Source organism: Erpetoichthys calabaricus, chromosome 1 (assembly GCF_900747795.2).
Source record: "Erpetoichthys calabaricus chromosome 1, fErpCal1.3, whole genome shotgun sequence".
Taxonomy (NCBI): Eukaryota; Metazoa; Chordata; class Cladistia; order Polypteriformes; family Polypteridae; genus Erpetoichthys; species Erpetoichthys calabaricus.
The window spans coordinates 96,745,758-96,771,574 of NC_041394.2; the positions used below are offsets into that span (position 1 = coordinate 96,745,758).

General features: G+C 35.6%; 1 protein-coding gene across 2 annotated transcripts in view; it reads left to right on the plus strand.

The window, feature by feature from the left end:
* The window catches only part of dpp3 (dipeptidyl-peptidase 3), a 63,756-nt gene that overhangs the window by 18,474 nt on the left and 19,465 nt on the right, over positions 1 to 25,817 (plus strand). For both annotated transcript variants that reach the window (XM_028803886.2, XM_028803895.2), the window contains exons 2-14: positions 1,859 to 2,175; positions 2,412 to 2,501; positions 4,649 to 4,786; positions 9,991 to 10,065; positions 13,728 to 13,821; positions 18,650 to 18,780; positions 19,498 to 19,628; positions 20,334 to 20,392; positions 23,228 to 23,422; positions 23,693 to 23,805; positions 23,899 to 23,991; positions 24,247 to 24,309; positions 24,908 to 25,032. In XM_028803886.2, coding sequence (XP_028659719.1) covers positions 1,906 to 2,175; positions 2,412 to 2,501; positions 4,649 to 4,786; positions 9,991 to 10,065; positions 13,728 to 13,821; positions 18,650 to 18,780; positions 19,498 to 19,628; positions 20,334 to 20,392; positions 23,228 to 23,422; positions 23,693 to 23,805; positions 23,899 to 23,991; positions 24,247 to 24,309; positions 24,908 to 25,032 — 1,577 coding nt within the window. In that variant the 5' untranslated portion in view covers positions 1,859 to 1,905. The remainder of the gene's footprint in view (positions 1 to 1,858; positions 2,176 to 2,411; positions 2,502 to 4,648; positions 4,787 to 9,990; positions 10,066 to 13,727; positions 13,822 to 18,649; positions 18,781 to 19,497; positions 19,629 to 20,333; positions 20,393 to 23,227; positions 23,423 to 23,692; positions 23,806 to 23,898; positions 23,992 to 24,246; positions 24,310 to 24,907; positions 25,033 to 25,817) is intronic.

Consider the following 25,817-nt stretch of genomic DNA (forward strand, 5'->3'; position numbering starts at 1 on the left):
CAATGAACGAAGGCGCCCACACAAAGAAACCGCATTAGTACAAATATGTTTATTAAATGTAAACTGTGCCATGGCTACGACATGTGAACTAAACCTCAGGTAAAGCGTGCACGCCAGGTTGTAAAGCCGCCCGAACGCGACCGCCCACACCACCGCATATACCACCTTCGTTCAGTAATGTAGCCCTCCATGCCTGGATCTGCCGCCATGGTCACTTAAGCATGCGAATCCGCCGCCGTCAGCAAACGACTTCTGGCTGACGACACAGTCATAGAAAAACAAAAAAGAGACTGCATGGATAAAAACAATAAACGAAGGCACCTACAACGAGTCACAGCTCCAAAATGAAACCGCTTTAGTACAAATATGTTTATTTAATTAAATGAAATTTCCCCGGACGCACCCACCCTCCATGATATTTCATCCCTCCAAATATCGGAGGGAACAGAAAGTGATTGCCATTCTTGGATTTGCAATTCTTTCGAGAATCGCGGGGTTACTGGTTGGTTCTAATAACTCCAAGCTAATTTAAGTTTGTCCACATTATTAAGTTTGAGAAACATTGCTATATGTGTTTCTGCATTTTTTAAGATAATGACGGCCAAATTATAGTAATGATGAATAGAAAAATTCCAATAAATATTTTTCAAAATCTTTTTATTTATGATATGGTGAAAGGGAGTAAAAGGATGCCCCAGCAGAACTGAACACAAGAAAAGAACAATGCTAGCCCATCACAGGGCATACTCATTCATACAATGATAATTTAGAGTCACTAGTAAGCCCCGTGTGCTGGCCTGGAAGAGAATGTTGCAGATTTTGAGCCTAGATTCACGACGCAAAGTCTCTGAAGCACTAACCACTGTAACACTGTAATGGCCATACCCTACTGTACTGTACTATTTTCTAAGCCCACTTAATCCTGAGCATGGCCATAAGATGTAACAGTGAAATACTGAAGAAAAAAATAAATAAATGAAAGTTTTATTTTATTTAACTTACCAAAAGGTTAATTCATTGAAAAAATACAATTAGGACAGCATTTAGTAAATAAACCCAAAATGCTTAAATTCATAATTAACCCTTAAAGCCTACTAAAGTTATGTGGAATACAAATTAAAAATGTTCTTCTGTTCTGTACATAATATGGGGCATTAAATGTTGTATAAGGCTGAAATGTTTCTTCTTTATTAATTGTTGCTGAATTGGTGTGTAGTGAATGTTACAGCACTGCACTTTAAAACCACAAGGCTGCAAGTGGGGGAAAAAAAAATAATATAAACAAGTAAGATATTGTAAGTCACCTCACTCAAATGCATTTGCAAAATAGAAAATAATAAAATACCATACCATTTTCCAAGCCTGCTTAATCCTGAGGAATAATAATAATAAACATATTCTAAATCCTTCTGTCGCTATTCACACTGCGTGCGTGCATGTATGTGTGTTGGAAGAGGACTGGTTGTTACCTCTTCTTGATAGTCATGTGTATGTTTTAGAAGCTTAAATACATCAAATTGGGTAGGAAAATGGGTGGCTAGTGGATACAATTAAAAAAAAAAAAAAAACTGCTTTTATCATGCTGCATTTAGTATAAACACATATAAATCCCCTTGGGATTAATAAAGTATCTATCTATCTAAACCAGTCTTTTTGGCAGGTGATGTTGGTTTTGTTTGTTTGTTTATAGAATAGCATTTCACTTAACAGTTGCATGACAAAAATATTAAAATTTTACTTTTCATTGTTTCATCCTATGAGTGGAGGGCCTAAAAATGTGAAATGTGGTGCATGGTAGACTCTTTTAAAATTCAAGTAATTCAGTTTGTTCATTGCATCATATTTTTTTCTGTTTTAGTGCCGGTTTACCTGAACTAAGAAACCACTCTCTCCCTCTGCTTAATAATGGTGGACTCACAGTACATCCTACCCAACGATGTGGGGATCTCACCTCTGGACTGTGCTGAGGCATTTCGACTTCTGTCCCCAAAGGAGAAGCTGTATGCTCATTACCTCTCACGCGCCTCATGGTATGGTGGGTTGATAGTTCTGTTGCAGACCTCTCCGGAGTCTCCCACCATCTATGTGCTTCTGCAGAGACTGTTTCGAAAGCAGCCGCCCAGTGTTCTAGAGAGTGTGGCCAGTGCAGCTGGCCTTTCTCCAGAAGAATACCAGGTAATGTTTCACACATGCTGAGAATCTACGGATTTTATAGAGTTATCTCAATAAATTTATATAATACTTCCAAGAAGCCTTTCTTTTTAATTATTGGTAATAGAGAGATTTTAAATAAACTAAGTTTCAAACTTTAAGATATTTAACCTTTTATTAATTGTTCTATTTGCTACATGCTGGGCATGGTCACCTCCACAAAAAATGTGTTTTGTTCTCTATCCCTTTCACCTTCACAGGCTTTCCTAGTATATGCTGCTGGTATTTATGCCAACATGGGCAACTACAAATCATTTGGTGACACCAAATTTATACCTAATCTGCCAAAGGTGAGTTCCAGCTTTAAAAATTGTTAAATAAACACCTAGGAAGGGTTTAGATTGAATACCAGTTTTTTATATTAGGTCAGTAATGCTTTTGCAATTTTTCTAGTCACACAGTATATAAATATGTCATGCCTGTAATTTTTTTTAAATAACTCTTCCCTAAACTCAGGAAAGTTAGAAACCTCAGGATGTTGGCTTAACAAGAAGGAGGTTTTGCTTATGCTAAACAGATGTATCAGATAAGTTTAATATAAAGAATGCTTCTTGAGGATATAGGGCTGCCACATATTGAAAACACGAAACATTGAATTCTTTATTTTTGAATAAATATAATTTAGTATTAAGCCTATTCAGTAAATTAACTGTTAAACTAAGATCATGGGAAAGTTATAGTAGTAAACTATAGTGTTTAAATAAATAAACATTTTGCATATACAGATGCCTAATTGGACCTACCAGTCATTTGTTTTTTGCACATAGAAATCAGTATAAAAAGAAAATTTGATCAGTAACAGAAGGACTTTGTAATGCGAGATCAAACCACCTTTTAACATGAAGATAACATAAGTTTTCGTACTTTGCTTGACATCTATGCTTTTTGTTTGTAGTTTATTATAAACTGCATCTTAAAGTATTATTTATATTTTGAAAGTAAAATTATTTTAACACATTTAAAATTTTAATTCACTAGTGCTAGTTGCAACATAGATTATTAGGATGGCAAAATCTTCATCTTAATGCTTTTTGTTTCATAAAGAATGTATTTTTTGCTATTAAGTGTATGCATTTCCTTTAGAAAAGAAGGAAAGGACTTAATTTCAATAATAAATTGAGTCAAATTCTTCAATTTTGTGACAAATGAAATTTTGTGGAGTAAATTACTGCTTTGCATTCTTCATTTTTATGATATGGCACAACAACCTTACAAACTGAAGTTTTAGTAAGTCCTAATTTTAATATGGACAATGACCTTCATCCCCATCTTGAAGTTAGAAAGGTCAGTTGGGACATGAGTATACACCCGCCAAAGGTATAAAGAACACTGCAGGGTCAATTGCTTCAACCCCCTTAGCCTGAAACAGACTTGCACTACATACTACATGAAACAGTGTTTTTTATGGATAAGTAATTACATTAAACATATGATAAAAAATGGGGGAAAATGCTTAAGAAAACAAAGCTAAGGGTTGTTACAAACATTTTAATAATGCATTATTTTACTTAAGGAAGCTTATTATTTTCCACAACGTCTGGTGTTGCTATATATGTAATGTGTATATACTGTATACCACCAGTGCCAGACTGGGCCTGGTCTTGTCCAATGTACCTTTTGGTTGTGCTTTGATCTTTGGTAAGCCTTCATAATGAATACAATTTAAAGAAAATGATCACTTCTGTGAACCTAGGGTAGTACTATATATGTATTTCAAATTTTAATATCTTCTTCCATCTACCTTTTAACTAAACATAAAGTTGTTGCATGGAATACAAGTTTAAGTTTCAATACTTAGGCAAGTTTTGCTATGATCCATTTAATGCACAGTCCAGAGGTATCATATTTATTCATGATCCTAGTCACAACACTTTGTCCCAGTTCATTAACAAGCAGTATATGAAAAATGGCATTGCAGAGCTTTTTAAAAAAACTTTATTTACATATGACCTTTGTTAATTTTAGTCAGAGAATAGTTAAAACTAGATAACTCTTAATGTCTTCTTCATTTCTACATAGCACATAATAGCCTTAGTCACATAACGTTTTTTAAATATTAGAAAAAAATGTTAGAAAAAACACTGTTGTTCACGTTTTACAGGTCTCCTACAATGTATTCACAGCATGTTAGGCTTCATGTTTTTAGGAGTTCAAAAAACTAAAACTCATACAATCACCTTATTGCCTTTATATCGAAAATAATGCGAATGTAAACTACCCATTTGTGCCATATGTAAAGTTAACTGGAAAAATTTTTGGAAATGTCTATTGTAGTGCATTTAATGTTTGACTCTCTGCATAAAAAACTTCTCTTTGCTTTAGTAAGGCCTTAATTATTCCTCATGTAATCTGCCAGCCTCTTCCATTTGTTAAAATCAGAAAACTGAATGTTGATGGAAGTCGGCGAATAACTCAAAAAACCACTTCTCTATTTTAGGAAAAGTTGAAAGCTCTCATGTGGCAAAGCCAAGCATTTAAGGATAGTCCTACCCAATTGGAAGCGTTGTGGAATAGTTGTGGTGATCTTATGTACTCTCTGGATGAGAAGCTGAAACAGTTGGGTTTGGGTGACAAGGTAAGACATTTATGATGCAGAGATATTGGTCTGCATTCCATCCATATCTACAACTATGGTATATCTGTCAATTTTACTGATATTTTCCAATATCTGTAACATTATTAAATGTACAGAACAAAAAATTTAATAGTGGAACCTCTGTTACGTACTTAATCTACTCAGTTTTTATTCCCAAATGTAATCTGAACATTGGAATTCTTTAGTGATATTTGCTTTGTTTGCAATCTAAATTTTAAAGAAAATGTATTTTAAGAAAATAAATAAAAATGAAGCTTGCTTATGTAGAATGGGACAACTGTCAGCATTAAAATATAAAACAGTGCACAACAGTTTGAATGCGTAAAAGCTGATAAATATACCTACAGCTTCAAATATAACAAATATTAGTTTTATCTATTAGTATGTCTTTACTTAATCCACGATGCTTTTTCTAAAATTTGTGTCCACATATTTAAAAAGTGCTTTTAAAAAATAAAATTGCAACTTTATACTGTTAACATTTTAAAAATTGTTGTAGCAATTTAAGTTAAAAGCACAATTCATTGACAGTTTTCTTAAACAACAATTCAACTGTGAACTGAAAGAGCCTAATTTGGTTATCTAACTATGTTAGTAGACAGCACTGTAAAAATAGTATCACAGTGAAATTCTAAGAGACATTTTGAAAATAGCTTCTATAGAAGATTCAGTTTAGAAAATGCGGATGAACATGCATTTATTGCTTAAATAATAATAGTAATGGTGTTCATCACACATAGTTGATGCTGCATCATAGGCCTAAGATAAAGTGTGTATCAGAGAATTGTTTATTGGTGATTTAGAAAGAAAGCAGGTCCCAAATTCTGTGTGCTCTAATAAGTCTATAAACTGTTCAAAAAAAATTAAAGGAACACTTTGAAAACACATCAGATCTCAATGGGGGAAAAAAAATCATGCTGGGTAATGTGTTAGTAACGAAGGATGATACATTGTACGATAGAAATGAAAATTTACAACCTACAGAGGGCTGAATTCAAAGACACACTGAAAATCAATGTGAAAAAATGATGTGGCAGGCTAATCTATTTCCATAATCCATAAACTCAAAATTGTACTCGGTAGTTTGTATGGTCCCCACGTGCTTCTTTGCGTGCCTGACAACGTTGGGGCATACTCCTAATGAGACGATGGATGGTGTCCTAGGGGATCTCCTCCCAGATCTGGACCAGGGCATCACTGAGCTCTCGGACAGTCTGAGGTGCAACCTGGCAGCATCGGATGGACCGAAACATAATGTCCCAGAGGTGTTCTATTGGATTTATGTCAGGCAAGCGTGAGGTACAGTCAATGGTATCAGTTCCTTCATCCTCCAGGAACTGCCTACATACTCTCGCCATATGAGGCCGGGCACTGTTGTACACCAGGAGGAAACCAGGACCCACTGCACCAGCATAGGGTCTGACAATTGGTCCAAGGATTTCATCCCGATACCTAATGGCAGTCAAGGTGCTGTTGTTTAGCCTGTAGTGGTCTGTGCGCCCCTCCATGGATATGCCTCCCCAGACCATCATTGACCCACCACCAAACTGGTCATGCTGAACGATGTTCCAGGCAGCGTAGCATTCTCCATGGCTTCTCCAAACCCTTTCACGTCTGTCACGTGCTCCGGGTGAACCCGCTCTCATCTGTGAAAAGCACAGGGCACCAGTGGTGGACCTGCCAGTTCTGGTATACTATGGCAAATTCCAGTCGAGCTCCACAGTGCCGGGCAGTGAACACAGGGACCACTAGAGGACATCAGGCACTCGGGCCACCCTCGTGAAGTCTGTTTCTGATTTATTTGGTCAGAGACATTCACACCAGTGGCCTGCTCAAGGTCATTTTGTAGGGCTCTGGCAGTGCTCATCCTGTTCCTCCTTGCCCAAAGGAGCAGATACTGGTCCTGCTGATGGGTTAAGGACCTTCTACAGCCCTGTCCAGCTTTCCTAGAGTAACTACCTGTCTCCTGGAATCTCCTCCATGCCCTTGAGACTGTGCTGGGAGACATGGCAAACCTTCTGGCAATGGCATATATTGATGTGCCATCCTGGAGAAACTGGACTACCTGTGCAACCTCTGTAGGGTCCAGGTATCGCCTCGTGCTACCAGTAGTGACACTGATCCTAGCCAAATGCAAAACTAGTGAAAAAACAGTCAGAAAAGATGAGGAGGGAAATATGTCAGTGGCCTCCACCTGTTAAATCATTCCTGTTTTGGGGGTCATCTCATTGTTGCCACTCTAGTGTACCTGTTGTTAATTTCATTAACACCAAAACAGTTGAAACTGATTAACAACCCCCTCTGCTACTTAACTGACCAGAAGTTTCATTGACTTGGTGCTATACTCTTTTTTTTTTTTTTTTTTAAATCAGTGTTCCTTTAATTTTTTGAGCAGTATATTTTAGAGGAAACATGGGCTCTAAAATATTTCCATTAGTTTGGTATCAGGCTTTGAAATATAAAAGGAAATTAGTATTTGGTATCTGTTAAGTAACTGCATTAAGCAGATGCATAGTATTTCTGAAAATCCTTGAACTTTAACTTTATGTAGCCTCTTTATTTTTTGAATAATAAGGTTTTATTTTGGTGTACCTCCACTCAGGTGGAGATTGCTAAAAAATACTCCCAGGGTGTATGGGTTTTAATAACTAATAAATAAAGGAATATTTAACACATTTTGTTATAGACTTAAAAAGAGAGGACAGGGTGAACTGTTCTACTACTACTACTACTACTTCAATACCAGTTACAAGTGAAAATAATCATAGTTACAAGCAGCATAATGACAAAAGTATATAGAAAATAACTAGAAGAACTTTTTTAGTAGAAGTAATATGCAGGATATTCAGCAAAGTAGCAATGACATCAGAAGAGACAGCATCTTAACCAAATCAGAGAATGTACCATACCGTCTGCAGAGAGCATCCAGAAACCACATGTAAAAGTGGTCCTTTGTTTTCAGGCAAAACTAATTTTAGGTGAGAAAGGGTAAAAGACCGTTTACTAGTCAGCTTTCAATATCTTTAACAAATGTTGATGGAGTATTAAAGTACAACTTATAAACAAAAATGTATGCACATGCTTCAAGTAACTCTATTCAACTGCAATTGCTACACCTGAGAAAATGACCTAAAATATTCAGCAGTTTGTTGATCCACCAGTGTTCCTGTTGCACATTTTCAGCCTTAGGAAATGAACATTAACCTTTTGAAATCAAGGGACTATACTCCATTACACATAGATCTAGACTTATGTAATCACAGAGAGAAATCTTGTAAAAGTAACATTTTCACCATTAACCAATGTGTACTCCAGGCACCTAACAGGTAAACTGGAGTTCGTGAAAATGCTCCCTACTATTAGCCCAAACACTGCAGTGTGAAGATGCATTTTCAGACCTAAACCTTAGTTTCTAAAAAAAAAAGTACTTGAATACAAGCAAACCCACAAATACTAGAATGAAGAATATATGCCTCTGTGATGGTGCAATCTGCTATTCAGTAAATAAAATTATTTTTAATTGAAATCAGTCTTTTAAAAATGTGCAGAGAACTCTGTGATTTAACATTATTCTCTACTTCATGATAATTATCTATAGAGCTCTGATACAATATTATGTTTGTAAGTGGTGTAACTCTTTGTACATGTGGCAATGACTGAATTTATATATTGTACAGGTATTTATTAAAACAGTCTTTATTAGTTAAGAATTAAATAGTTTAACCACAAGGGGGTGGCGGAGAACTCAAACCACATACATAGTAGTACAGCACGTGAATAAAATAAAGGACTTTTATTCCTTCTAAAGCACCTTTCTGAAGACCTCTTTCCAAGAATCAGCCACAAATACAAGTAAAATCACAAAAATTCAATAAATCTTCCTCCTTCTGTCCTCTAGTTGAGCAGACCCAGGAACTGCTTCTGGTCTCCTGTCCAGGTCGCCCAGAGCATTTCCATGTTGTATTGGAAACAAGGGCAGTCCTCCCATAGCAGCTTCCTCTGATGGTCTCCAAAGACCCCGCCAGGGCTGCATTTCCGGACTTCAGCTCCCATGCCTCCCTGTGGGTGGGTGTCCTGATTGGGTTTTGTGTTGGTGGGACACTGCGACCTGTCGTGTGGGGGAATGTTCTACTCCTAGCGACCGTGTTCGCCTGCTTCTTCCATTATGGCCTACTGGTTGGGCATGAATCCTTCCTGTATTACTTAAAGTAAATTTGGGTTGCTGTAACTGGCTACAACATTTGATTTAACAGCACAGTGTGCTTACTGAGAATTAATCACAACCAGAACGGTTTAAAAGGTCATTATATGGACTTTGCATTTCTTTTTTGTTTTTGTGGCTCAGAAAGCAATTATTTTTGTGCATAACTTTTACGGCATGTATGTTAGGAATGAGCTCATTAAATATATATGTATTAGTACAGCAATTTTTATCAATTGAAGAAAATGTCTTTTACTGCATGTTTCAGACTATGTAATGCAGGGTCATAAACACTGCATGAAATTTAATAAAAAAAAACAAATAAATAAAAAGTATTAAACCCTGTTTTAGATTATCTGAAATGTTATAGCATGTATGCCCATACATAAACGGAGATGTTCTTATTTCACTTCTAAATTGCTTGAATGCACAGAAAGAAGCAGTTTAACCTTCACTGTCCTGAACTTATTTATGGCGCTGTATTTTTGCACTTTGTAGCACATTAATGCAGAAGCTTTTGATTACTAGATTCCAAATTACATTACTGATCAACTCAAATTGTATTCTATTTACCAGATTAAACATTTTTGGTTTATTTGATAAAAAAATAACAAGAGTTGCTGCAGTTGGCAATGGACCAGTAAAGGTATGCTATCTTACCATGTCTTGTCTAGACTAGACTCTGTATACAAGGAAAACTGCTCAGTCAGAAAAAAAAAAAAAAAAAAAAAAGAAAATATAGGAGGAAATAATTATTGTAATATTAAACTGAAAAGACTTAGCTCTTCCAAATCTTTCCTCACGAGTCATTCCCTGTAGCCCTGGAATCAGCCTATTCACTCTTCTATGGTAGTACTGCATCTGAGAAGAGTGGGAAAAATGAATTGCATCAGCAAGGAAACAATTTTTTTTTATTTTAATAACTATACAAACTATGTTGGTCACAGTTTTACTATGTCATACAGTATATGCTTTCTTGTAGGGAATAACTACTTACTTCTCTGGGAACTGCTGTTTAAAGGATGCTGAGCTTGTGCAGAAATTTCTTGACTCTAAGGTAGGATGATTAAGTGATTTTGTGTTTTTAAAATTTAAAGAAAACATTTGTTTTTAAAGTGAAGCTCTATTTAAAAAGTGTCTGGACAACTAATAACATTTACTGACAATTACCAGTTGATATAGATGTTAAAGAATAAAAATATAGTATCACAAGATTTTGTGGACACTAAATGTTGTTTTAGAACCTTTTTAGAACATTACAAATCCACTTAATTCATCCACGATAACACCGTCTAGTTTTGAAGGTCCCTAAAGTCCTGATGTCTGCCACACTACTTGGAAATTGATTCCATGTTTTCTATGGTTCTGTGTGTAAAGAAAAATTTCCTAATGTTTGTGTGAAATTTACCCTAAGCAAGTTTCCAACTGTGGTTGCCCACATTCTTGTTAAACACATTTTAAAGTAACAGTCTTAGTCCACTGTACTAATTCACTTTATCATTTTAAACACTTCGATCATGTCTCCTCCTAATCTCCTTCTGCTTAAACTGAAAAGGCTAAACTCTTATCTTTCCTCATAATTCATTCCCTGTAGCCAGGGAATCGGCCTAGTCGCTCTTCTGTGGACTTTTTCTAGTTATGTCTTTTTTTTTTTTGTATTGTGGAGACCAAAACTATACACAGTACTCCAGATGAGGCCTCGCCAATGCGTTTTATGAAGCTTGAGCATAACCTCCTTTGGACTTGCAGTATATTATACACATAATGCTATATTACCTATGACTACTAAATCCTATTCTCATAAGGTGTACTTCCTATTTTAAACCCTTTAATTTTCTATTCAAATCTAATATTTATACTTTCTACATGTAATCCCTCTGTGATTATTCAGTGGATTCAGGATTCTACATCTTGCATGGTATCGTTCACAGACCTTGCCGGCTTGTTGTTTATATTCCCAGCCAAATCATATAATAAAAGAGCAGTGGCCCTAGCACTGACCACTGTAGGGTGCCACTCTTCTCAACCAATTCTAATAAGACTTGTTGCACCATAACCCTCTGCTTCCTGTGTTTTAACCAGTTCTGCCCCCATGTACACAACATCCTGAACTCCTACTTTTAGTTTGACGCCCAACCTCTCATGCAGTACTTTATCAAATGCTTTCTCAAAATCAATATACATAATATCAAATGCACCACTTTGATTGTATCCCTTTGTTGCTTCCTTGTAGAATTCTAGCATATTAGTAAAACACAACCTCCCTCATCTAAACTCGTGCTGTATGTGTGCATGCATCTTTTTGCTGTCTTTCATGTGAGGATGCTGCATATCAGTTAATTTACAGTTTACTCTCAGATTCATTTGTATGTTGTAATTTCTTTGTTTCATAATGAGAAGTACCTGCTTTTCAACATTTCGCATCAACCAGCTTCAACCTGGTTGTTGAAACAATTGTATCTTAGTGTCATAAGACAGTAATGGTAAAATACATTAAAGACAAATGCCTGCCTGAAAAGCTTCTCTTAATATTTTTTTCTACTCAAACAAACTTTTAGCAGGTCCACAATGTGGTGTTTTGAAAAAGTGACAAATTTTAAATATTTGTCAGTGAAGATTCAAATTAATTTACTATACAGTAATCCCTCGCTATATCGCGCTTCGCCTTTCGCGGCTTCACTCCATCGCGGATTTTATATGTAAGCATATTTAAATATTGCGGATTTTTTGCTGGTTCGCGGATTTCTGCGGACAATGGGTCTTTTAATTTCTGGTACATGCTTCCTCAGTTGGTTTGCCCAGTTGATTTCATACAAGGGATGCTATTGGCAGATGGCTGAGAAGCTACCCGGCTTACTTTTCTGTCTCTCTTGCGCTGACTTTCTCTGATCCTGACGTAGGGGGATTGAACAGGGGGTCTGTTTGCACACCTAGACGATAAGGACGCTTGTCTAAAAATGCTGAAAGATTATCTTCGCGTTGCTATCTTTTGTGCAGCTGCTTCCTGAAACGACATGCTGCACAGTGCTTCGCATACTTAAAAGCTCGAAGGGCACGTATTGATTTTTGCTTGAAAAACAAACTTTCTCTCTCTCTCTCCCTGCTCCTGATGGAGGGGGTGTGAGCTGCCGCCTTCAACAGCTTTGTGCCGCGGTGCTTCGCATACTTAAAAGCAAACAGCCCTATTGATTTGTTTGCTTTACTCTGTCTTTCTGACAGACTCTGCTCCTGACACGCACTCCTTCGAAGAGGAAAATATGTTTGCATTCTTTTAATTGTGAGACGGAACTGTCATCTCTGTCTTGTCATGGAGCACAGTTTAAACTTTTGAAAAAGAGACAAATGTTTGTTTGCAGTGTTTGAATAACGTTCCTGTCTCTCTACAACCTCCTGTGTTTCTGCGCAAATCTGTGACCCAAGCATGACAATATAAAAATAACCATATAAACATAGGGTTTCTACTTCGCGGATTTTCTTATTTTGCGGGTGGCTCTGGAACGCAACCCCCGCGATGGAGGAGGGATTACTGTATAACCCAATTAGTTCTGCCTCTTCTTAAACTTGTTTTTCAAAGCAGTATTTTTGTCTTATATTTTAGACACTCTGTTGCCTTTATACAGTATGGAGTCTTCATCAATAAGTTCTGTTTTTTTTCTTCTCGTATACTGACAAAAGTGGTGTGTGTGTACGTATAATTTTTCCTTGTTTTGGGGGCTCAGCGACTCATGTGGGCTGTGAGATTTCTGTGGGCAGAAATCCTATGGTTTCACTTGATAATATGACAATTGTACACTTGTTCTGAGTTTTAATTTTGACCTAATAACAGTTTACCTAAATAATAGCTACCATGGTCAGAATAAAAAGCCATATTTTTTCCAAGACATGTTTTTTTTCTTTTATTACTAGTAAATGCTTTAATTAGCTGTTCATGCTTTTAGGATTGCTTTATAAAATGAGTCTTAATCAGATTTTGCAAATAACAGATGCCTTTTAACCGCATCTTAAATGTAAACCTGTGGACTGAAATGTATTTTGCCTATACCTACCATTGTCCTAGGTTTTCCGATTCGTAGGATTGCTTTTATTTCTAAAATCCCTATTAATCCTCTTTAATAAAATCCCTGTGTGCGTCCAGGTGTCCATGCGTGTGTGTCTTCTGGTGAAGTGCGCATGCGCGGGGTACGGTGCGATGCGCAATATTACTGTTAGAGAAAGTTACAGGCATTTTACGGAAATACAAACCAGTATTACTGCGAGAGGAAATTAAAGGTACGCAATACAGTGACGCATATTAAAGCCACATACAAGCCAGTATTACTGTCAGAGAAAATTAAAGGCATATTACTGATGCACACGCCTGTATTACCGCCAGAGAAAATTAAAGGTATATTACGGACGTACAAGCCAGCAGACGTACAAGACAGTATTACTGTCACAGAAAATTAAAGACACACAATACATGGCAGCAGCCCACGAAGAACGGTCAGCTCAGCAAGAAACATCAACAAAAGAAAGGCTGAAAGACAAAGAAAAATACGACCAACAAAAAGAATGAGGTCAAGGTATATGTTAATTATTTGTTAATTTGACTAAAGATTTTCAACAAAATGTAGCTTCTTATGAATGTTTTCCCAGCTAACCTTGTGTTCAGTATGAAGCAAAGAAGAATTGTTAGCTAAAAGATGGTCTTGTTTTTTTATAATTATTTTTCCTCTGTAGAATCTGAGTGCTTATAATACTCGCCTTTTCAAGCAAGTGAATAATGATGGGAAATGCTGCTATGAAGTGCGCCTGGCTTCTGCCATTAAAGACGGTATGGACTAAATATTCAAATGAATGTTTGTATTTTTTTTTTTTTTGTTTTTTTTTTTCTTTCCCTTTTCTTTCTAGATTCAGTTCATAGTTTACCAGTATTAAAATTATGCTACATACACTAAAATGCAACATTAATTAATAAAAGACAAATAGGGTTGCTTTTCCCACCTTACAATTTGTAGTTAAGCTGTTTAACCCATGGTTAATACCATAATTATTAGGAAAAACAAATTCCTAAAATCTCCCATTTCCAGCATTCACTGGAACTACCATTTTTTAGTAGTACAGTTTTTGGCAACTTCTTCTTTCTAACTGGTACTGTCTTTACAACAGAAAAGGCAAGTCATATTTACCATAAAATGTTATCAGAAGTCTTTCTTGGAACGAAGGCTACAGCATATTTCTAAAGGCCCATCTGTGTCTGTCTTGTTGTTGGCAGTGCTTTAGATTTTGCTTCCTTCTTATAGGGGGTGTGGAACATACTATTCCTGCCCAGGTACAAGTTTTAATCTAACCACTGTGTTGTAATCCCAAAGTCTTTTAGTGTTTAAAGAAAGGGACTGCTGGATGTGCTCTCGAAAGAAGCCAGTGACACTGCTGCTAAAACTAATTGGTTTACAATAAGAGTTATTTGCAGATATAGTCTACTTCTCCGTAGGGATCGGCAATATGAACTTGCGATATTTGATATTTCTTTATACGCCTTAAAGAGAAAAGATCAGCATCATTCATTTTTTATATATAAAATATATATCAGGGGTCGCCAACCTTTTTTCCCCCCTGAGAGCTACTTTTACAAAATGAAAATGGCCGAGAGCTACTCATGTTTTCTCATGTTTCAACCGAAACAAACTGAACAAGCTTGCTTTGCCTGAACATTTACAAAATGTTGGTATACACAACTCACATTTTGCATTAAAACATCACAAAAAATATTTAGTTCAACTGCAAGTGTATTTTGTATGTCTGTATGCATTTTCTAGTGTATCTTACACAATTGAATTAAAACAGGAATGCTGTCAAAACAAAACAGTGCAATTACAAATACACAGATATTACGTATTCATTTGTCATTTTGTTACATGTCATTGTTTCACTTCACAAGAGTATTCACATGTCCAGTTGCATGTGTGATGTGTTTTTTAGTTCGTCAGATGACTCAACAAGAGAGGTGTATGGTGGAGTGTAGCCACTTGGGTTCACTCTTATGGAGTCATTTAAATGTTCATCTGTCAGTCTTGTTCTGAACTTTGATTTCATGACATTCATGTCAGAAAAGGCTCACAGAGGTATGTAGACCCAAACAAAGCAGACATTTTCAGAGCTGCTTGGTGAAGATTCTTATAGTTACCTGGCTCTACTAAGCTCCAGAAATGCTGAGAATGTTGTTGAGACTTTAACTGCACATTATTTTGAAGGTTTACTGATATACAGTATAATATATAAAATCCAATGTCTCTCCGTATTATTTCTGAGAGAACTACTTAACGGGTTTAGATCGGGTTTTTTTCTATAATTTGCTTGGACATTCCAGTTGATTTTGCGACATCTCATTTCACTATGTATCATAGTTTGCTTGCGGTACCGATTTATTTTTGTTCAAATCCGTGGGGGGGTGGGGGCTCTCCTCTCCTCTCTCACTCGCCAGCTTCGGGGTGTGTACCTTAACTCCGCTTAGCTAGTGAATGAGAGAACAGCTGAATTCAACTTTGTTTGATATTTAAAATAAAGTGTTACTTAGGTCTTGACAAGTTTGAGTCCGGATATTGTCTTAAGTGTATGCCACATTGAAAAGATAGATTGCAATTCAGATTGTGGATCATGATATGATTTTTTGGAAAGATCACCCACCCCTAATTTTGACTAATCAAGTTTTCAAATTTATGTAGGATTCATTAACCCTTTGGCGAGCTACTTGGAAAGGGGTTGCGAGCTACCGGTAGCTCGCGAGCGACGTGTTGGAGACCCCTGTATGTGTATATATTTTTATATTATATATACATACAAGTTTTCTATACAATGTCAAAAACCTGATATAGGTTTTTGACTTTAGTATGGTTAATATGAACTATTACCAAAGGAAACTGCTTTTTGTTTTTATTTTAAAGTGATAATTTCATCAACTACTACTTATGCAATATATACACAATGAAAACACAAATATCTGTCTGCCAGTTAGATAAACAAAGCTCTTGATTCATTACCACACTAATCACTGATCATAATACATGTGCATATGTACTGTACATTATTCATGTACTGTTATCATTGACATTTGTAATGGTTCTAAATTGTGTATATGCATATCCGTTTTTTTCCTGGTCTAAAACAGATTATGATGTGTGCATGCATCTATTTTGTAACATTTACTAGCTTAATATGTATTGCTTTTGTGGCTGGGCATCTTGTATTTTGCATCCAGCGCTCTTAACAGCTTTTTGAAATTTTTATTTCTCTAACATATACGTAAGTACTTTTACACAGCTGATGCCAGGTAAGAATCTGTAAAGAGGTGCTTGTAATTCTGAAGTGTGCAGGATATTTTGTTGGACATGGAGCCAATTTAGCTATCCAGTGAAGCTTTATTTGTACTTTCAGTTCGAATAAACAGTCAAGTAAAATCTACCTATTAAAATCTGGCATTACAAAATCATAGCTTTTTAATCATTAAATCGATATCTTAGTATCTTTTGACTAACCACCACTCACAAAGTAATATGGTTGTATATTTGACGTCCTTCAATAATCTTAATGGATTCAGATATCACCAAGACAATGTAGTGTGGCACCCCTGCGAGAGAAACCCTCTTTAGGTGATCACAGGCTGTCAGAGGGGTGAGAATGCATAGAGAAGCCAGCCATAAACACTCTTGGCGGAGCTGCTGAGTGGGGTGCACAGACAGCACTTAAAGAGCACTTCAACTGGGTGACCCCACTTCTAAAGTCCATCAGCCTGGGTGTGTGGCTACCGGCAAGCCTTAGATGTGCTCATGGAGCCTGATGAGCTTTGTGAGGTAAGGCTGGTGGAGTGTGTGGAGTTGTAGTAGAATTGTGTGGCATGAAGGAGCAGCCAAGTAAGGCACTAGCAGGCACAGCTGTGGAAGAAACTAATTGTCCTTTTCAGGACTAACTATAATCAGATTTCCACAGAGTGCTTAATCCATTCCCGTTTCCCCACACCTCTGGATCATTACAGTAATTATAAATATTAGGTCAAAATGAATGCACTATACATTCAATATATACTAGAATAAGGAAGCACAATTCAATTGCCATGCAAAAATACAAACTAAAAAAAAAAAAAATGGCCGGGATGCAGTTTACCCCATAGATGATACACGATCATTGAATAAGTCGCACAAATGAAAACTATGAAGGCTGTTGTTTTTATTCCCGCTTATGATGTTTAAGTAATGGGACAGGGTTAAATGGATGTTTGAGGATTTACACTATGCAGATGTCTGACTTGTGATGTGAATTACAGGTTAGTGTAGATATCTGACTTTTATATTGGGAAAGACCAAACTATTTGCAAACAGCAGTGCTAATCCTAACTATCCTAAATGCTTTGTCTTCTGATCCTTGCTCCATTTTTTCTCACTTTAATCGTCGCTAGGCAACATAATTTTGTGGATTTTATTAATATTTATTTATATTAAATAAAAGTGCTGAGAATAGCTTTTACATATTCATTTTTCTTAAATATCTAATCAAATTGAAAATTCCATATACTGCCCAGCTCTACTTCTCAGTACCCTTTCTACATTATAATAGAAATTGTGTTAAAAGAGTACTAGATCCAAACTGTTTCACTTTAGGCCGTTCAATAAAATACATGTCCTCAGTGCATTGCATCTACACACTTTTTTTTAAAAATCCATCTTCCTGTTTCAGTGCTAATCAGCAGCCTTTTTCTGTTCTTTACTCTTTGGAAATTTCCACACATTATAGCTTTTCGGCAACATAAGATGAGTTGAAGGCAAAACGTGAAGTAGTTTCAACCAGTGGCTGTTGAATATTTGTGATGGATTTCAAAAATGCTTTTCAGTAACCTGTTGATAATTCATGATACTATTTTAGTAATACCAGCTATTTACTTTGATAGTCTGATAATTCAAAGACTTTAATTTGTCTTATTAAAAATGTATATTAAACAATAGAACTTATTTTGCACCCAACAAACAGATAAATCTGTACCAGCAAGCTCTTCTTTCTGAGGGGACTTGGGTCCTTTTAATGTGCTTGACTAGCTGCTGGGCATGTCCTACCTGTCCATAATAGCCAATGTACTGTTTCAAGCTGCTGGGGAAGTAACACCAACTCGGAGGATGACACACATCTAGATGAACTATAAATTAAGGCATGGACTCTGGAGTCTATATAGGTATGGCATAAAAGCAAAGATATGGCACATTTTGGGGCCGTTCTGGCTAGTACTGCTTATTCTCTTCATATTGTGTTTCCTGGAGCACTTTTAGTCACTAGGCACTGTTGGGGCTTTCTTTTACCCAATGGGATTTTCTTACTGTTTAATGCCTCCTTTCATCATACCCAGTCATTTTAAAGTATTTATCTAAATAGCTATCCATTTAATTTCGCAAAAACAACATTTTAGTATCATTCTGCAAGCTTAAAGATTACATATTGTATATTTTAATTTAGGACTGCATTTTATTTTTTGTTATGCATATACAGTGACATATATAGATTGAATAGTAAAAAAGTAAAGTAATGCATACTTTTTATTCATTCTGCTAGTTTCCAGTTCTCATCATTTTTTTTTCATGATTTTGTTCTGTGTTTGTGAAATCATTCCTCTTTTTCAGAATGTCCTATTGATGGTGATGTTGACAATAAGTGTGGCTGTTACAATTTTGATGGAACTTTGTTCAAAGTGGTGCGTGGTGACTATGCTCCTCTTATGCAGAGAGTGGTGGACTGTCTTAAAAAAGCCAAGGTCAGCAAAACTTAGTTTGAAGTAGAAGAAGAGGTTGATGTATAAAGGTTTTTAGGGAGAACAATGTCCATACTTCATTTTGTGACATTGTAGCTACTGTTCTCAAATTTCCCATCCTGGCAATTTCCTAGAAATGCAATGAACATGGCTCCCCTGGAAACTTTTTTTTTTGAGAAATAATTAATGATCTACATTTAATTCTTTTTATTCCCCATCAAAATATCCAGATCAAAACAATGTGGCCAGAATGTATTGTTATAAACTGTTTCTGCTGAACCTCAACGAGAGTGACCCCACATCAGGTTTTCTGCACTATAGGGAAAAGGCACTGCTGTGGACTAATACATTAATAACACTTGAAAGCTAGAAAGGGACAGAAGTCTACCATTTTTAAAGTTACATTTTCACATCAGCAGATATCTGTTTGTAGTTCTAAATATGCTCTAAATGCTAAATATAATATTCTGAAGGGGCCAGAGTGATTATTAGGGTATTATTATTAAATTTGAAACCAAAAATACACACATACTTAAGCTGATCTTTAATAGTTTGTTATTGGAGAGATGACCATCTCAGGTCCCCTTTGAATTGTCTGCATTTCATTCAAGTGAGAGTAGAGAAATAAAAAAGCACATGTAAATAATACTTGCAATTAATAAAAAGACTACTGTATGTTGGTGTCCAGATGACATCTGTTGTTGTCTTTTATGCACACAGGCCTATGCAGCTAATGAAAATGAAGAACATATGCTTGAGGATTATGCGCAAAGCTTTTTCTTTGGGTCCATTGAAGCACATAAACAGGGCTCTCGTTACTGGATCAAAGATAAAGGACCAATTGTGGAAAGGTATCGAGAGTTCAAAGGAGTGGCAATCATATTTGATTAGCATATTCTGTTAAGACATTATTAACATTAGGTTTTTGTTATATTGTTATAGAACACCAAAAGTAACTGAAGTTGTTTTAAACAATTTAAGAAATGAGTGATATATATGGAGAGTAGGTAAAACTGCAAGACCACCGTTTATTGCTGGGCAAATAAATTCTTCACTATTTTCATATGTTAATTAATATTACACATTAACATTCTACATTGGTTTATGCATGCCACCTTGAGGATGAAATTAAGATTTCTTATTACCAGTTGTATGCAAATACTGCAAATAACATTGTAGTGGACTTTATTTCTGATAATCGGAGTCCTAGGTCCTTTTTTAGGTGTCGAGAATTTGTTTGGCTAGACTGTTTTAGGAAATAAGACCATGCATAATTAATATTTTTTAGTCTATTTACAGTGATTACCCCACACTCCCTTACCATGCTTGTTCTGGATAAGGCACAGTGGCGATTGTGACTCTGATTTTGCTTTTGGAATTAAAATGCAGCAAAATATTTTAATATAAAATATGCTTTCAAGACATTTATAGTTTTGTAAAAAGGAGAATATGTTCCTAGGATACAGTCAAGTAGATTTTTTAAAATTTTTATTAGTCTTGAGTAGTTATTGTATTTTTGTACCTTTTTGATATATTTTTTTCTCTCTTCTCCATAGCTACATTGGCTTTATTGAAAGCTACAGAGATCCTTTTGGTTCACGTGGAGAGTTTGAAGGTGCAACAGTTTTTGTTTCTTGTTTTGTTTGTCATGTAAAAGTTACACATTGTATATTATTCCTTCCTGTGGGCTTTTATTGGTGATTTATTTCTCATATAAAACTGTGTCAGTTTATTTTAGGTATGCTATGTTCTTTTCCCCCTTACCTTGGTTTGAAAAGAATCCTGACATGACATACTGTCCTGGAGGGTGCTCAGAAAAAAAGCTGGGGTTACTGAACTGGGTTACAGCAGCATGTGGTTTTTATATTGTGTTTGAATTGTAGACATTTGATAGTTGAACCATGAGCATCTGAACATAATAATGCAAGATAAAGTATTAATCATTATTTTAAAAATATTAAAAAGCAATAATGCTTTCAAAATTTATACTCCTACAGTTATAGTCTTTGGCTTTCGAAATCATGGGATTGTCTGTGTACTGTATGAGATACACGAGTGGAGAGCAGACTTTTTTTTGTGTACTTGTAGAGTGTTTGTTCCTGTCTGGACTTGTAAAATACCTTCCCTTTCTCAGATGGATAATCACTTCAGTTTTCCAGGTAGCGAAGTACAGTGCACCTAAGTTTGACTTTGAGATGTGGTGCATTGTTTGTTGTGAGCACATCAGTTTCTGCATGTGCACTTAGAAGACCACAAAATGCTAAAGTGACAGTTTAACTCTGCTGTTAAGCTAGACCTGTATTTCTGGGATGGTTTAGTTTCTTATTTATGACCACTTGCACTATGTATAGTACTTATTTGGTGAGTGCATGTGTCCTCAATTTGTTGATAAAGCAGGAATGCATTTATAATAACCTAATTTAATTATTACTTTAGGACATTTCTCAATAAGTTGTACTGCAGTGTTGTCATTGTTTATTTTTTAAAATGAATCTTAAAATGATTTAATATATATAGCCTCATTGTTTACGGCCTGGAATAAAGCTGAATGCTACCTGGGGCCATGTTTCTTTAGATTAGATTAGATTAGCTTATTTCAGAAAAGAAATATTACAAATAATATCTATAGCTGTACATAAGTGATTTATTTTTCATATTGTAATGATTTCTTACGATACAACAAACATTTTTATGGAAAATTTAATATATTTGCAGTATTAGCTTTTTGTGCAATCCATCTTCCATAGTTTTGCATTTAGCACATTGAAATTGCTTTTTTATGAAATAAGCAATATATACCTAGAAATCACATGTTTTAGGGTGAAAGGGTGACATGAAGTGCCACTTCTGTATTATTCATGATATGCACTATTTATGTTTCCTAGAGAATATATTTTAAAGAATAGACACTGATAGGAAGTAATGTTATTTAGTGCGTGCATAAACTGCAGTGACTTTTTGCCTGGTTAGCTAGGAGAGCAGAACCACTTATTGCTGTGTGCAATAGATTATCATTTGGTTACTAAACGAATACTGATGACATTTTACTGCAAATCTTGGAAAAATAAAATATTTAGTTATAGCGTTACAATGATTCATGCATCCAGACATCCTCTACACTCCGTGTTTTGAATAATTTTATTCTTATTTACAAAAATGAATTATCCATGTATCTGCTATTGTGTTACAATGTTGAGGATCACAAGGCCTAGAGTCTATTCCAGTAGCACTGGACATTAGACAAAAGTCAGTCCTGGCTGGGGTACCAGGGGCACACTGACAAACACACACACACACACTCACTAATGCCAGGCAAATTCAGAGTCCCCAATTAACCTAACTCTGATATCTTTGGGATGTGGGAGTTAAAACACCACATCCAGTGTAAAACGCACATTGACACAGGCAGAATGCGCAAACAACACAGGAACTGCAAAGACCATTATGCCATCCTCTCATGTACTCTTAGATGCTTAGTATCTGGTTATATCTTTTCTTCCCACATGGCAATGCTCCACTTGAATGGACAACTGCTCTTAAAGTTTTAACATTTGTTACAGCTTCACTGTCATTAGAGATGTGGAGTGCCTGTACCAAATGGGTTTTAACTGGAAATTTCAATAGATGAAATGGGGGGGAAAAGGAAGCTAATACCTGGGTTGACAGTAGAATTACAGGTTCAGTATGTGAAATTATTTTGAATACCAGCATCTGTGTGCCCTTGACACTTTCCTAGTACAATATACTTATCCAGAGCTGAAAAGCATGTTGGAGGTGATTTAATTCTGTTAACTGAAAACTTCATTGGTAACATTTTTCTCTTGGTTTTCTCCCTTCCCTCTTGGTTATTATCAGAGCTATTATACCAAGCCTGAAGCAGGCAATACAATTTTAACAGTTTTCTGTATAAACTACCACTTTACAGAATTGTTGCATTAACAATCAAAAAGACTGGTCTTAATAAAGTCTATTATTAACATTATTGACTATTAATTTTATGCAAGTCTAAAGTGCACCATAGGTTATTTAGCCACAATAGCTAAAGTCATTAGCAGTTCTACTAAATTATGAATAGATGTCTTGCGCATATAAAATAATGTAATAGTGCAGCAAGATTATGCTCATTATTAGCCAAGCTGTTTATTGTAAAAATGTAACATTTTTACAATAAACACATTAAGGTTTTAGAGGCAGTTTGTTTTCCATTAAAGGTTAAATATCACAAATCACTTAATGCAAAAATCACATGCACTCAATAAATATTTGTCAGTATTTTAAATGTATTATTAATTATGTAATTTGTGAAATGTTAAATAGAAGAAAAATATTACAATTGTCCAGATGTGTGATTCTTGTAGTTACACACATCTGGAGACAACGAATTTTTCATTTGGTGGTGTTAACATTTTTAATGCTGATGGAAAGAATCTCCCTTTTCTTCCCATTCCAGGTTTTGTAGCTGTTGTGAATAAAGCAATGAGTGCCCGCTTTGCGGAGTTGGTAAACTCTGCAGAGGTCTTACTGCCAGAGCTGCCTTGGCCCACACAGTTTGAGAAGGATCGTTTTCTCAAGCCAGATTTCACTTCGCTAGATGTACTCACTTTTGCTGGCAGTGGAATTCCTGTGGGCATCAACATCCCCAACTGTGAGTCTGGCACTTCTTCAGCTGTTTTTAGTTAAATGTTTTTCTGGAAACTGTGACATTATAATTATTTTACATTCCATGTGCAATTTTATTTCCTGATTTTGGTTTGTGTGTTTTTTTTTTTTTTGCATCAGATAGTATTTTGAAAATGTACATTGCATATGCATTTTTACTGTCTCTTCGTGTGACATGTTTAGAAATAATAACTTATTAAATATTAGTACCGTGACATGGAGAAATCTCTGTTCCTTTTGTATTTCACTGCTTCAGATGATTGCATCCGTCAGTCAGAAGGCTTTAAGAATGTGTCTCTCGGCAATGTGTTGGCCGTGGCTTCAGCCACACAAAAAGAGAAGCTGACATTCCTGAGGGAGGAGGACAAGGTTTGCTCCGATTTGATGTAGTAGTATTTTTAATGGTGCTTTAAAAGATGGTAAAAAAACAGTTAAATAATTAAAGAACATTCCTTTTTACAGGATCTCTATATCAAACTGAGGAACCCATCATTTGAGGTGCAAGTGGGCTTGCATGAACTTCTAGGACATGGCAGTGGGAAGCTTTTTGTTGAGGTATGCATGTCACTTCTTTTTTTTACATATTTTGTTTAATGTTATATTTGTTATAGACATAAGGGAGCAGGTGCTTTATTTCAAGATGAAATAATTCAAAATTAAAGTTTGAGAATGATTATCCTTTGAAATGTTTAAATAAAGACCATAGAGATTCTAAAATCAGAACTACTACCAGTTGGCCTAAACCAAGATAGTTGTATCTTGCTCAGATATTCTTGTGAGCGTTCCTGATTACTACTTGTTCATTTTCAGGATGAAAAGGGAAACTTCAACTTTGATTCCAAGAATGTGAGAAATCCAGAGACAGGAGAACTGGTGAGTTGGTTTACTATAGCAAATTTGAAAGATTTCCACCTTCCTTCCGTAGCTTTAGGGTGTTTTTATATTGTAACTGCTTGTTAAATGCACCCACATTCCTGTGTCTAAGAACAGATATTGTAATGTAACAATCACAGTGTGTGTGTCTATAAGAGCATAACAAGATTGTGACAAATTATTTAAAAATAAATGTATGTGTTATGGGAAATTGAAACCATAGTGAACAACAAATCCTTACCCAAGTGTACCTGGGACATAAACTGACTTGTCAAGTCGAGGGAAGCACATGTACAGCAACTCCTATATAAAAATCCTATTGACTTGTTATCAAACGTGACATAAGTAAAAATGAGGATAGAAACATTTATATGGTTTCAAATCCTGTAATCAAACAAGGGAATGGAAGTATTACATTTGTCAATAAGTCTAAAGAAACTTCTGTGGAACATTAACTTGCTAAACATGGGGCTTAAACAAACAACTAAAAAGTAGTCCTTGTGTAATTCATAATATATTCATAATACAAATATTTATAACCACATTAATGTAAAGGTAAACAAATGAAGATGATTTTTACCCTGTTTTTTCCCTTAAGGTTTCAAGCTGGTACAAAGGAAGTGAAACTTGGGACAGTAAGTTCTCAACCATTGCTTCAACCTATGAAGAGTGCAGAGCAGAATGCGTTGGTCTGTACCTCTGTCTCAATAACCGAGTATTAAGGTGAGGATTTGTGTCAGTGTGTTCTTTCAATAATGGGAATATTTTTATATTTAAATTTTTTATCTAAAATATTGTCATTTTTAGCCAGTAATGATGATAATTCTTAAATTGTATGTGATTATCAATGGTTTTTTTTATGCTATTGTGTGTTCGAACAAAGTTGTGACATCAAAAGTAGTTATTCATTCCACATGAAGAGTTATGGTAAACAGTATGTGTTTTTCATTGCAGCTAAACTAAAACATGATTACAGTGATTGCTTTGTTGCATATGCTGCAATGCTGAGGTATTCAATCTAGGGATTAGTAAATCCAATTTTTTAATAAAGAAACAACTGTTGGAGTTTTTTATTTTTGGTATTCTATTTAATATGGTCTCCTTCTGCAAAATTTGGTACATGTCTGTTTTATCCATGCAAACAGAAGTTTTGTTAACCCTCACTTATTAATCTGACTCTGCAAATTCATGGTGCTATAATGAAGAATTTTAAAATAAATAATAATAATTCATTACATTTATATAGCACTTTTCTCTGTACTCAAAGCACTATCCACATCCTCAACAAAATCGGAAGTCCGCTGAATCACAGTTAAAAAATTGGTTGTGCTTTAATGCCTACAGTGCATATGAAGGTTGCTCATTAATAAAGGATACTATATTACACATTTTTATCACAATTCAGAATGATACCAATGACCTCCACTTTATTTCCAGATCCTGCCTCTTGGTTTCCAAGCCCAAATTTTGTAGTTTTGTGTTACTAAGTTGGGCTGCAGTTTCACTGG